The sequence below is a fragment of the Nycticebus coucang genome, chromosome 12 (assembly GCF_027406575.1).
Source record: "Nycticebus coucang isolate mNycCou1 chromosome 12, mNycCou1.pri, whole genome shotgun sequence".
Lineage (NCBI taxonomy): Eukaryota > Metazoa > Chordata > Mammalia > Primates > Lorisidae > Nycticebus > Nycticebus coucang.
Window position 1 is genome coordinate 60,581,009 of NC_069791.1, and position 13,518 is coordinate 60,594,526.

The 13,518-nt window shown below is 49.0% G+C and overlaps 1 protein-coding gene across 7 annotated transcripts in view; it reads left to right on the plus strand.

Annotated features, from left to right (window-relative positions):
• The window catches only part of CACNA1C (calcium voltage-gated channel subunit alpha1 C), a 650,685-nt gene that overhangs the window by 626,078 nt on the left and 11,089 nt on the right, over positions 1–13,518 (plus strand). For all 7 annotated transcript variants that reach the window (XM_053555459.1, XM_053555465.1, XM_053555462.1 and 4 more), the window contains 6 exons: positions 276–377; positions 3,198–3,325; positions 3,798–3,932; positions 4,532–4,884; positions 7,711–7,839; positions 13,080–13,183. In XM_053555459.1, the coding sequence (XP_053411434.1) occupies positions 276–377; positions 3,198–3,325; positions 3,798–3,932; positions 4,532–4,884; positions 7,711–7,839; positions 13,080–13,183 (951 nt within the window). The remainder of the gene's footprint in view (positions 1–275; positions 378–3,197; positions 3,326–3,797; positions 3,933–4,531; positions 4,885–7,710; positions 7,840–13,079; positions 13,184–13,518) is intronic.

Genomic DNA, 13,518 nt, shown 5'->3' on the forward strand with positions numbered 1-13,518 from the left:
ATGGACACAGGGAGAAGGGAGAGGAATGGCTCTGGATGGACACAGGGAGAAGGGAGAGGAATGGCTCTGGATGGACACAGGGAGGAAGAGGGAAGCAAAGAGAGCAAAAGGAATAGGAAGGAGGTGGAAATGGGAAAGCTCCAGGGAGACTAAGCAAGGAAGAAACTGGCAGATCAGGGCCGTGTGGGGCCACATGCCTCCATCTGCGGCTTCCCGCTTTATGCAGAGGGGCCTGGGCTGATCCTCATTCTCGGCCTTCATCTCCCTTTCCTCAGGGAACCTGGAGCAGGCCAACGAGGAGTTGCGGGCCATAATCAAGAAGATCTGGAAGCGGACCAGCATGAAGCTGCTGGACCAGGTGGTGCCCCCTGCAGGCGGTAAGTGCTGCCTGGGTTTCGGCCCTGGGCAGCTTGCCGCCCGGGTTGCTCAGCCTTGCTATAATGTGGGCACAACCCCTCGGACGTGTGTTCTGAGCCCACTAGGCTTGCTGGAGGTCTGCTTTCTCCAGACACTTCCTGTGGGGCTCAATGGCCCTATTGCAGTGTTTTTCAACCATTTTTATCTCATGGTATTCTTGAACCTATAGTTAAACTTCCACAGCACCCAAATTATGTTGATTAAAAAAAGGGTAGAAAGGGCGGCGCCTGTGGCTCAGTCGGTAAGGCGCCGGCCCCATATACTGAGGGTGGCGGGTTCAAACCCGGCCCCGGCTGAACTGCAACCAAAAAATAGCCGGGCGTTGTGGCGGGCGCCTGTAGTCCCAGCTACTCGGGAGGCTGAGGCAAGAGAATCGCTTAAGCCCAGGAGCTGGAGGTTGCTGTGAGCTGTGTGATGCCATGGCACTCCACCAAGGGCCATAAAGTGAGACTCTGTCTCTACAAAAAAAAAAGGGTAGAAAAAAAAAAGGATATACTTACTGTGCTTTGAATTTCTTTCAAAAGCAATTTAATTAATGAGCTTTAAAAATCTTTCGTACAGTGTGATGTAAGCGTTCCTAATTCTATATGAAATCATCACATTGTACTTCATAAATGCATTAATGTATACATGATCTATGTGTTTATGATTTAATTAAAAATTTTTAAAAATAAGAAAATAAAAATCTTTTGTGGCACACCTGAGATCCTCTCGCAGCACACCAGTTGAAAATCACTGCCCTGTTGGTGTGATGCCCTGCACAAATGTAGAAGCTGATGGTCTGGTAGTAAGGCTGCTGCACCCATGCATTTTACACCTGGGAGCAGGCAAGTACTTTGACACTCAGAGGTTTGACATAACTTTCAAGGAAACTCCACAAAAGGTAGGCGTTCCCCTAAACCTGATTGCTGTAGCTTGCCCTAGGTCCTGGAAGAAGGGTCCCTTGAGAGTCCTCCCCTCTTGGTTGAAATTATTTTTGCTCTTCCTAGAACAGCATATCCTGACCCCATCAAGCCTGAAACCCCTTTTTATAACAAGTAGTGTATGTTGCTGTTACTACGATCCCAAATAAAAATCATAGATGGTGTAACCATCCTATGCATATAATTTCCAAAATATTAACAGAACGCTTTAACTCTAATATAAAATATATTAGAATGTGCTCAGTATACGGGATGTCCTTAAAGTTTGTGTGCAATTTTAAATTGCACATGAACTTTATGGCCACACTGTATAAGTAAGTGCTCAGGCACAACTATGCTCAAAATTATTAGTAGATGAAATGCTCACATGTACCACTTATTATGAATGTTTGTGTTTTTAAAGGCAGTTAAGACAATAAGGAATATCATTGATACTTTGTATTTGACATTTTAAAATAAGGGATAAATAAGTATATGAACTAAGTATGTGTGTAAAGACCACACATACTTACACAAAGATAGAATAGTCACTATGTGAGAATTCCAGTGGGTGACTCAGCCTTCTGTGAAGGCTGCTCAAGGAACTAGTTCTCAGAAGCTAAGAGGCCAACCCAAGTTGCCTGATGAGCACAAAGCAGGCTCCAGGTTCAGAGCCAGGTCTGAGGACACCTGAGACGCCAAGCTTTCTGCAATGCAGTTCCCCCTGGCACCTCTACATAGGGGTTCCCCAGCGTTTTCTGTCCCACATGGGAATGAGACCCTTGCCAGATGGAAGGTCCATTACTACCGCAAGTTTGGCTATTCTCAAGGGACAGCGGAGCAGGAGAGCCATCCCCTAGATCTAACTGCACCTGCTGGCTCCTTCACAAGGAACCAGGAGATGGAGCCAGGGGGCTACTTGCAAGGCATAAAATGTTTCCCCTTGGGTGCTTACAGCTTCTCCACCATCTGGCTCACTTCCAAGGTAGACACTGATTCTGTTACGTGTCATTTGGGGTGCCCAGCCTGGCAGTGACACAGCAAGCTACCTGGTGCAAAAATCTAATCTGTATAGTTTGAGAGAAAAACCCAAACTTCAGTGAAAGGAGAGCATTTCTTCTACCAGCCACTCCCTGAGACTAGGGGGCCAGCTGGGTGGTTATAGGCATGGGGGATCAAGCATTGCTACCTTTTCTGTAAGAAAAAAGGATAAGAATATGTTTGCTTTTTTTTTGAGACAGTTTCATTTTGTCGCCCTTGGTAGAGTGCCGTGGCATCACAGCTCACAGCAACCTCAAACTCTTGGGCTTAAGCAATTCTTTTGCCTTAGCCTCCCAAGTAGCTGGGACTACAGGGGCCCACCACAATGCCCAGCTAGTTTTTGGTTATAGTTGTCATTGCTGTTTGGCAGGCCCGGGCTGGATTCGAACCCACTAGCTCCGGTGTATGTGGCTGGCACCTTCGGCATTGAGCTATAGGCGCTGAGCCATGTTTGCTTACTTATGTAAATATTTGCATTAAAATCTCTGGAAAAATAAGAAACTAATATAAAAAAAGCTGTCTACTTTTCACCATATGCCTTTTTATATGTTTTTCTCTTTTTTAACTACATGAATGTACTCCCTCTCCAAAAACTTAAAGTTGCCAATTATGGTGTAATTGTAATCCCAGCACTCTGGGAGGCTGGAGGCAGGAGGATTGCCTGCTTGAGCCCAAGAGATTGAGGGTTAGGGTTGAGCTACAATTGCACCACTGCTCTCCAGCCTACTTGGTCTCTGAAAAAAGAAGTGTTAAATTGGAATTGTGAAAAAATCAATGACGTCCAACTTCATTCCCCTACTTACCTCTAATTCCCTCTCCCCTATTCCTACATGTCAGATGATGAGGTCACAGTTGGCAAGTTCTATGCCACTTTCCTGATCCAAGAGTACTTCCGGAAATTCAAGAAGCGCAAAGAGCAGGGCCTTGTGGGCAAGCCCTCCCAGAGGAACGCCCTGTCCCTACAGGTGAGGGGCTGGGGCTGGGTCACACCCCCAGGAAGGTCCTGTTCGCCTTCCTCTGATCTCAGCCAGGGTCCCAGTCTCTGGTCAGTCCCTTCAGAAGGACCCTTCCTGAGAATGCCAGCCTTTCTGAAGGTGGCTGTGAGGAGGGCTGTTATAATTCTTTCCCTCCTGCCATCCACAGTCCCACCTGGTGTCACTGCCCCACCAGGGCTGGCCCCAACCCTGCTGAGGCTCCCTGGCAGCCCCCTGGTTGTCCCCCCAACATGCCCCCTTCCTTCCTGATGGGCGATTGGATTCTTCCACACGGAGGGCACCAGAATGGGCCCAGGGAAGCCCAGCCCCTGGCTCACACACAGCTGTACTTTCCAGGGGTCAGGGCTGGGTAGAGGCTGCCAGGGTCGTGGAGGGACAGGCCCCATCCTTGGGCTATGGCTGACTGGAAAGCTTGGTCCTCACACATCCCTCTGGGTTTCAGGCTGGCTTGCGCACACTGCATGACATCGGGCCTGAGATCCGTCGGGCCATCTCTGGAGATCTGACTGCTGAGGAAGAGTTGGACAAGGCAATGAAAGAGGCTGTGTCTGCAGCCTCTGAAGATGACATCTTCAGGGTAGGTGGTGCCGGCGTACTCTTTATCTCCATGAAGTGCAGTTTGGAATAAGAGAGTAGGCTGGGGTTCAGGCTGGGGTCCTGCCAAGCTCACCCCAGGAGAATGGGTGGAGCTCAGTGGGCGATTCAGGGTCTTTCTGCCCTCTGCCTGTTCCAAGCCAGGGCTCCCAGCAGACGGTGGCTCAACAGGGTGTCACTGCCCTTCAGGGAAGGGGAAGGAGCCATTTTCCTATGAGAAACTTCTATATTAGAAGTTGCAGCATGAAATGCCCAGTCTTTAGGGGTCCACCGAAAACCTCTAGGGCAGCCATCCCGCCACCCTGTTCCCAAGGGTGCGGGCATTCCCAGCCCTCACCATTACTGGCCCTTTCCCAGCCCTCACTGTCACGGCAGAGGGCACTGTGGGACCCTGAGCGGCTGGGTCCCTCCCTCTCCAGAGCTGCCAGGTGTGAAGCTGCCTTCCCCTGTGTGCTGCTGGCGGCAGCTGTGCCTCTCCTAAGGGCAGGCAGCCCTCCTGCGCCCTGCGCTGCTCTGGCCTGGCTGTCTGGGCTTCTCCCTCTGAGGACGAGCTCCCACTCCCCCTTCCTGTCTTGCCTGCAGAGGGCTGGTGGCCTGTTTGGCAACCACGTCAGCTACTACCAAAGTGACAGCCGGAGCTCCTTCCCCCAGACCTTCACCACCCAGCGCCCACTGCACATCAACAAGGCGGGCAACAGCCAAGGTGACACCGAGTCACCCTCCCACGAGAAGCTGGTGGACTCCACCTTCACCCCCAGCAGCTACTCATCCACGGGCTCCAATGCCAACATTAACAATGCCAACAACACAGCCCTGGGCCGCCGGCCCCGGCCTGCCGGCCCACCCAGCACTGTCAGCACCGTGGAGGGCCATGGGACGCCCCTGTCCCCCACCGTGCGTGTGCAGGAAGCAGCGTGGAGGCTCAGTTCCAAGAGGTAAACTGGAGGGTGGGCTACCCAGGGCTACCCACAGCATTCTGCAGCCTTGGGCCTGCCCCCAGCCCTCGAGAGCTTCAGAGGAGACCATTGCCCCAGACCCCAGCAAGAGAGCACTGCCACCCAGATCAGACTCAGTAGGCAGCCTGGCTCAGGACAAGCCACATCACTGGTGATGAGGATGATTCCCTCATCCTTCCTGAGCAGGGCACAAGCCTCTGACATGCCGTATTCTGGCTACACAACAGAAACTACCACTCTGTGCTTTCTTGGATATCCATCCAAACCCGGCCTTTCACCAACAAAGTCAGAGCCCTACGCACCCCCTCTTAGTGGGCACTTGATATTCCACCCCAGCATGGGGTTATTCCTGGTGGTCGTGATGGCACCGCCACCTCCTGGCGCTCCTTTTCCTCTCTCTCCCCTCCCAGGTCCTCTTTCCCCTCTCCTCTCCCTCACCAGGTCCTCTGCTCCTGGCGCTCCCTCTCCCCTCCCAGGTCCTCTTTCCCCTCTCCTCTCCCTCACCAGGTCCTCTGCTCCTGGCGCTCCCTCTCCCCTCCCAGGTCCTCTTTCCCCTCTCCTCTCCCTCACCAGGTCCTCTGCTCCTGGTGCTCCGGAATGTACTGCCACTACTTGCTAAGTCACAGGTGCCTCCTAGTGGCTTTGGGCCCTGGCCGTGCAGCCTGGCCTCTGGGAGTCTCTCCCCATCTACCAGGTTTCCAAGGTGGGAAAGGACACACCCTGCCTCCTTCCATTTGTGCCTCCCCACCGACTGCACAGGCCTCATCTTGCCGGTTCCTGAGCACACCTCCTTTCCTACTCTCCAGCTCAGAAAGCAATGGAGAAGTGCAAGCTTCTTTCTAAATCCCTGGACAGGTGTCCCAAAGCTGCCTGCATCTGAGGAGCTGCATGCTTACTCACTAGCTTTCATGTCCCTTCAGAGCGCCCCTCTCTAAGTGGCCATGTGCAGGCTCACAAGGCCTGAACATTAGCCATGTCTGATGACAGGAAGTCATACTAGCCACCCAGCTTGTCTCCCTTTCCGTTTGGAAAATTGGGTGGTTTAGCCACCCAGCAGCAGCTTTGGCTGAGCCCTGTGACTCAGGAGACATGTATGATGCCTCCCATGCATGGGACGGTGCGTTCACCACTGGATGTTATGTGCTGACCTGAGGGCTGGCTTTGCACGAGAGTGTAAGACTAATGGCTTGCCTATGTCTGTCCTGGCAGCCACTCCCCTTGCTGCAACCTCACTTCTCTCTTACAACCTTCAAGGATTCAGTCCCAGCACCACTTTTTTCCCTGTTCCCCTTAACAAAACCTCTTCTTAAAGAGGGCTCTTCATGTCCACAGCATTTCAGGTAGGTTAAGTTTCCTCCCTCTATGGGCATTTCCACATTAAATGGAAATGAGTCCCAGGGTCTCATTCTTGTCTAAGAGGAGAGTGATTTTTAGATAGCAGCTGAGAGAGAAGACACCAGGGAAGTCCTTTCTCCCCACAAATACATCAGTGAAATGAAATGCATACAAAGCACTCAGCACATAGTAAGTGCTCACTAAACGCCAGTCCCCACCCTTCCCCTTGCAGTTGGTAAACACGGTACTCAGGGTGCTAAGCTTCAACTTGGTGAAGAAACCATAGCCCTTGGGCCATGTCCTCTATGTTACAGTTGAGGCGAAGGGCGGTGGCTCTGGCATCTGCCTTGCTCTTCCTGAGATTAGGCAGCTCACACTGTGCACCCCAGTCCCCTGAGAGGTGATGCTGCCTGACACCAGTCTGCGTCTCCAGCCCATCTCGTTATGCCTGGCCGCATCCCATCCCACTCCACCTAGATCTCCGACATCATTTTCCTTTCGACTTTAGGTGGGCAGGGGTTGCAGGCCTCCCCTAGAGAGCCCTGCCCACCTGCCTGCTTTGGTCACGGGCCTAGGACAAAGTGAGAGGCAGTGATACAGCACTCCACTCCAAGGACAAACGGGGACCTTCCCCTGAAGCCCCAGGGGTCTGAAGATACAGTGGGCCCAGTGTGCAGGGTCTGTAGGGAGAAAGATGGGGGAGGCACTGAGCTGAGCACGACAGGACGAGAAGCACTCAGCTCAGAGCTCACTCTTCTGTCCGCTGGGCCAGAGGACAGAAGACCTTGGTCTAGCGGGAGGCTCTGGAGCTCAGGAGGGAGTCAGGGTCAGCAGGGCTCCAGGCTCACTCCCCTCTGCTCAGGAGAACAAATGCTTCTATGTGAGTTTTCTTCTCTGTGCTTTTACTCCAGGGAGCCAGTGGCAGAATCAAAGACACTGTCAAAATATGATACGAGGAGCTTCCCAGCTATACCACACAGATGCCCAAAGGCCCAGCTGTCTCCAGCAGAGGGGACAGCCCTCTCACAGGGCCCCCTGCCTTATATAGTGCAGCCCTGGACCCTTCTTTAAAAGCTGGTTCTTTCTACCCCTCAAAGCTCCATGTCACCTGTTACTTTCTTTGCTACTCACAACAAGCCTCTGAGTTGGCAGGACATACGCTATTCCAATATTACAGAAAGGGCACCTGAGGCATGGGGTGGATTAAGTGACTTGGGCCACAGCGTAAGTGAACTAGGGGTCAGAACGCAGATCTTCTTGGGTCCTGACCCAGCTCCTTCTCCCACATGAAACCGTTACCCTAATCTTAACACTCCTGGGGCCCCATGGCTATACTGGCAAGTGCAGGAGGAAGAGGCATGTCAATTGTGTCTGTGGCTGGGGTGTGTGCGGGTGTGTGCTGCCTCACTTGCTGAGGGAAGGGAGGAGGCCTGGCAGTTCCTGATGTGTTCTCCATCCTGGTCATTGTAGGTGCCACTCCCGGGACAGCCAAATAGCCATGGTGTGCCCGGAGGAGGTGTTTCCTGGCGAGACCTATGAAGTCAAGGTGACTGAAGACACGGAATCCTGCAGCGAGCCCAGCCTGCTCTCCACAGACATGTGAGCTTGGCTGCCTTCTGCTTGGGCTGACCAGAGTAGGGAAGGGTCTGGAGAGGCAGGGGCAGTCCTTGAAATCCCTCCTCTGGGTATGGCTGGGAGAGGAGAGGTGATGAGGTGTCCCCAAAGGGGATGGGAAATTCCCACCACACTGCACCACACATGATCCCTTTTAGCTTGGCCATTTCTCACTATAACATGCTTTCAGAAAAAAGTCTAAACATTGTTTCTTAAACTTTTTAGGCTATAGCCGACAGTTATGAATGTATTTTCTAGTGAGACTCAGTACACACGTACATATACTGACAATTAAATATTTCATGAAACTACTTAATAATAAAGCTGCCCATAAGAGGGCACTGTTGGCAAATCCAGGGCTGAAGTTTTTCTCTGCAGAAATTTTATGGGTTTTGTTTTTGTTTTTTGAGACAGGGTGCAGTGGCATCATCATAGCTCACTACGACCTCAGCTCCTGAGCTCAAGTGATCCTCCTGCCTCAGCCTCCTGAGTAGCTGGGACTACAGGTGTGCACCACCACGCCCAGCTAATTTTTTTATTTTTTGTAGATGCATAGTCTTGCTATGTTGCCCAGGCTGGTCTTCAACTCCTGACCTCAAGCAATCCTTCCACCTCAGTCTCCCAACGTGCTGGGATTACAGGTGTGAGCCACTGCACCCAGCTGGAAAAGGGTTTTTTAACTACAGATCTAGACAAATAAGGTTACAACTTCATTTCGTTTGGTCGGTTATAGCTAGTACTTTTTATTTTTTTATTGTTGGGATTCATTGAAGGTACAGAGAACCAGGTTACACTGATTGCATTTGTTAGGCAAAGTCCCTCTTATAATTGTGTCCCACCTCCAAGAGGTGTGTCATGCCCATGACCCCCCACCCCCTCCCTTCTTCCCTCTCTCTGATCCCCCTTTCCCCCACCCCCCACCACGTACTGGGTCATCAATTGTCCTCATATCAGACTTGAGTACATTGGATTCTTGCTTGTCCATTCTTGTGATGCTTTACTAAGAAGAATATGTTTCAACTCCATGCAGGTTAATATAAAAGATGTAAAGTCTTCATCTTTTTAGTGGCTGAATAGTATTCCATGGTATACGTACACCACAGCTTGTTAATCCATACTTGGATTAGCGGGCATTTAGGTTGTTTCCACAGTTTGGCAATTGTAAATTGAGCTGTGATAAAGAGTGTAGTTCAAATGTCCTTATGATAAAATGATTTTTTTCTTCTGGCTAGATGCCCAGTAATGGGATTGCAGGATCAACTGGGAGGTCTAGTTTGAGTTCTTTGAGAGTTCTGATACTTCCTTCCAAAAAGGTTGTATTAGTTTGCAGTCCCACCAGCAGTGTAAAAGTGTTTCCTGCTCTCCACAGCTACGCCCACCATCTGCAGCTTTGAGATTTTGTGATGTGGGCCATTCTCACTGGGGTTAGATGACATCTTAGGGTGGTTTTGATTTGCATTTCTCTGATAATTAGGGACAATGAGCATTTTTTTCATGTTTGTTAGCCATTTGTCTATCTTCTTTAGAGAAGGTTCTATTCATCTCTCTTGCCCATTGATATAAGGGATTGTTGGCTTTTTTATGTTGATTAACTTGAGTTCTCTGTAGATCCTAGTTATCAAGCTTTTGTCTGATTCATAAAATGCAAATACCTTGTCTATTTGCTTTGGTTGTTTTCTCCTTAGCTGTACAGAAGCTATTCAATTTAATTAAGTCCCATTTGTTTATTTTTGTTGTTGTTGCAATTGCCACTGAAGTCTTCTTCATAAAGTCTTTCCACACTCCGATAACTTCAAGTGTTTTCCCCACAGTTTCTTCGAGGATTTTTATGTTTCATGCCTTAGATTTAGATGTTTTATCCATCTTGAATCAATTTTAGTGAGTGGAGAAAGGTGTGGGTCCAATTTCAGTCTTTTAAATGTGGATATTCAGTTCTCCCAACACCTTCTATTGAATAGAGAGTCTTTCCTCCAGTGTATGTTCTTGTTTGGTTTATCAAAGACTAGGTGGCTGTAAGAAGTTCGTTTCTTTTCATGGTTTTCTATTCAGTTCCAAATGTCGATATCTATTTTTGTGCCAGTACCATGCTGTTTTGATCACTATGGCCTTGAGTACAGCCTTAAGTCTGGTAGGCTGATGTCCCAGGCCTTCTTTTATTACTAAGGATTGTCTTGGCTATAAGGGGTTTCTTCTGGTTCCATACAAAACAAAGAATTATTTTTTCCAAATCTTGAAAGTATGATGTTGGAATTTTAATGGGAATTGCATTGAATCTGTAGATTGCTTTGGGAAGTATAAACATTTTAACAATGTTGATTCTCCTCAGCCATGAGCATGGTATGTTCTTCCATTTGTTAATACCTTCCACTATTTCATTTCTTAAGGTTTTATAATTTTCTTCATAGTGGTCCTTCACCTCTTTTGTTAGGTATATTCCTAGACATTTCATTTTCTTTGAAGCTACTGTGAAGGAAATTATGTCCTTGATTAGCTTTTCACCTTGATTGTTATTAGCATATACAAAGGCTTCTGACAGCTAGTACTTTTAAAAGAATAGCACAGCACAATAGAGAATATCAGAAAGTATCGAATGTCAGAAACGTAAGTATTGTGTCGTGAGACATTAGTTTAATTGCCTATGTGTATATGTCTACTGAGTCTCTCTGTAAACAACTTTAAGACCTTGGGCTGCATTCAAAACAAAAGAAGACTTGCTGTTTTATAGAAGCTTGCCTGAAGCACTTAACAGTAAGGAAGCAACAGCCTTTTAGACTTTTGAAGAAAAGAACAGGGTGGCTGAAGATGATGGGAGGGGGACCAGCCCTCACACCAAGGAGTGTTGGGAGAGGGAGCAGCCACGGCCTGCTCTTTCCATGTTTCGAGCCCGGGAACTGGGTTGGGACAGCAGCAGAGATATTTCCTGTTCCCCTAATGTAAAAAGAAGACTCTAGAAGGGAAAAACATGGATATAGTAGTTGAGATCAGCAACTCTAACCGCCCGTGCCTTTGTGTTCCTATCAGCAAAACAGAGTGATGAGGGGTAAATGACCTATTTTTCTGACTCAGTGAAGCATAGTGTATATAGAACCAAAGGAAATATTGGAAGTTCCTTAAGAGATACCATTCTCCAAATTGATTTTTAGTAAGGAGGGACGGGTAGTAGGTCCCCCCACCTTTTGGGGGTGGGGCACAAATATAAGAGGGTCCTTATCTAACAAAAAATCAGTGTAACCTGGTTCTCTGTACCCTCAATGAATCCCCAACAATTAAAAAAAAAAAAAGAAAGTACAAATTAACACATGGCTACCTGTTCTAGAAATCAAGAAAAGCATATGCTTTAACCCATTTCAGCTCTCACTGAGTGCTGGGTCCATCCAGACACTCTACAAGGTCATGAGTAAACGGGTCTTTACCTTCACGGAGAGTTTAGAAACTAGTGAGGAAGCTAAGATGATCTCAGAAAAGGAAGATAACATGGCGATTTTCTAACTAATTGCCTACAGAATGGTACAAACCCTGAGGGGTACAGGTATTCAGAGAAGGCTGAGGGGCAGGGCAACCTTAATGGGTCCCACACAAGGTCAAACAGAAGCCAGGTCTGCAAGCACGGGGAGGTATTGCCTAAGAAGACAATATAATAGAACCTCCATAGGTTCTCCAGGCTCCCAACTGACCACCTCCGTAAGTTGACCTAATTTTCATAGACCAGACAGGCACCACATATGCGTATCAGTACCGTAGACCTACTTCCTTATGTTGACCACCTCCAATGTGTTACAGTCCTTTGGGTGGTCAACTTATGGAAGTCCTACTGTATAATAGGAGGGTTTACCTAGCCAAGAATGAAAATAAGGATCAGAGGCCTAAATATGTGAGGTTTTCACTCAATGAATGTTCCTGCACATCTACAAATGCCTGAAGTTGCTAGTCTGTGCCAGGAGCAGGGCAGATCCCCCAGCACGGAGAGGCAGCACAGGGGATAGAACTCAGCTGGCCCCTGAGGTAGGAATGCAACTGTACTTCTGGGACTGTAGGCCTCACCACTAGGGATTGTGAGATCCATTTCATGGGTTTGCAGCTCATAGCTGTTAATAAAATGGAACAGGGGTGGCGCCTGTGGCTCAGTGAGTAGGGCGCCGGCCCCATATGCCGAGGGTTGTGAGTTCAAACCCAGCCCCGGCCAAACTGCAACAACAAAAAAAATAGCTGGGCGTTGTGGTGGGCGCCTGTGGTCCCAGCTGCTCAGGAGGCTGAGGCAAGAGAATCACGTAAGCCCAAGAGCTGGAGGTTGCTGTGAGCTGTGTGTTGCCACGGCACTCTACCAAGGGCAGTAAAGTGAGACTCTGTCTCTACAAAAAAAATAAATAAAATGGAACAGACTAAAGTAGACTGGAATTTATTAGGGTGGAATGCCTGCGGTGAGGGTAAGCACAAGCCGTGTGGTTGCAGTGAGGAATATCTGTGCGTACTGGGAATGTGTAAAATACAGAGGAAGCCAAAAACATGTGTACGTATTTTAAGAGAAGAAAAAAGTGTATTAAAATAGTAATACTCAAATCATGTTTGACTTCTGCAATTACAGGAGATATAAGATACAATATACAAGATAACAAATGTTATTGGTATACACTGACCCTTACCATTTTCATATAGTTTTTTCCTCTCTTAAAATGTGTATACATGTTTTTGACACCCTCTGTATATTTCTTGCTGTGAATTACCATCAAAAAGCTTGAAGCCATCCACAAGATGCCTGCAGGCCCTTTACAGCTCTGCCTTCTCTGACTGACAGCTGGTGTGTTCTCAGGGGTGAAGGGGCTGGCAGGGCGGGAGGTCCAGGCAGCCGTGGGCAACTGTGATGAGCAGCAGTAGCCAGCACAGAGCCTGGGCCTTTCCTTTAAAGAACTAGGCAGGCCTAGGATTTTTCCAACTTTCAAAACACTTCTGCCCCAAGAGTACCTTCACTGCCCCAAATCAGAAAAGCAACGCTCATCAGAGGCTGTGGGTAAGGAGCTGGGAACCCACAGCAAGCAGGCCTGAAAGCTCCTGCTGTGCCGTGGTGCCCCGCAGACTCTCCTGGGCAGCAATTTTCCCTAAATCTGTATGGAAGCACAAAAGAGGGGGCCTTCATTAAGACAAACAGCGGAGTGTGCTCTGGAGTGGCAGCAGTTCCAGTGGGTAGCATTTCTCAGCCTCAGGAACAAGCCCCAAGCCCTCTGTTCCAGGCTTTCCTATCAAGATGATGAAAATCGGCAGCTGACTCCCCCAGAGGACAAGAGGGATATTCGGCAGTCCCCGAAGAGGGGCTTCCTTCGCTCTGCCTCACTAGGTAAGCACACACCCTGCTATCCAATGTGGCTTGTGGTCACCCCAAAGAGGGCACTGGTCAGGTGCTCAACCATGACTGAGAGACCATGTGGCCTGGTGCCAGCAGCCTCCATGCAGTGGGCTGGGCAGATTTCCAAAGTGACAAATCAGAATTCCAAAGGCAGGGTTTACCTGGGCAGGCCTCAGTCAGATGTTGCTCAGTATATCTCAAAGACAAAGGCAGGGGCTGGGGAGAAGGTGGACCCAGGGCCACAAACACTACTCCTTGGGTCTGGACTGTCACAGGCCACTGTCCTCTTTCCCTGACCTGACCCTGGATCTTTGGCTGGCTTTGCA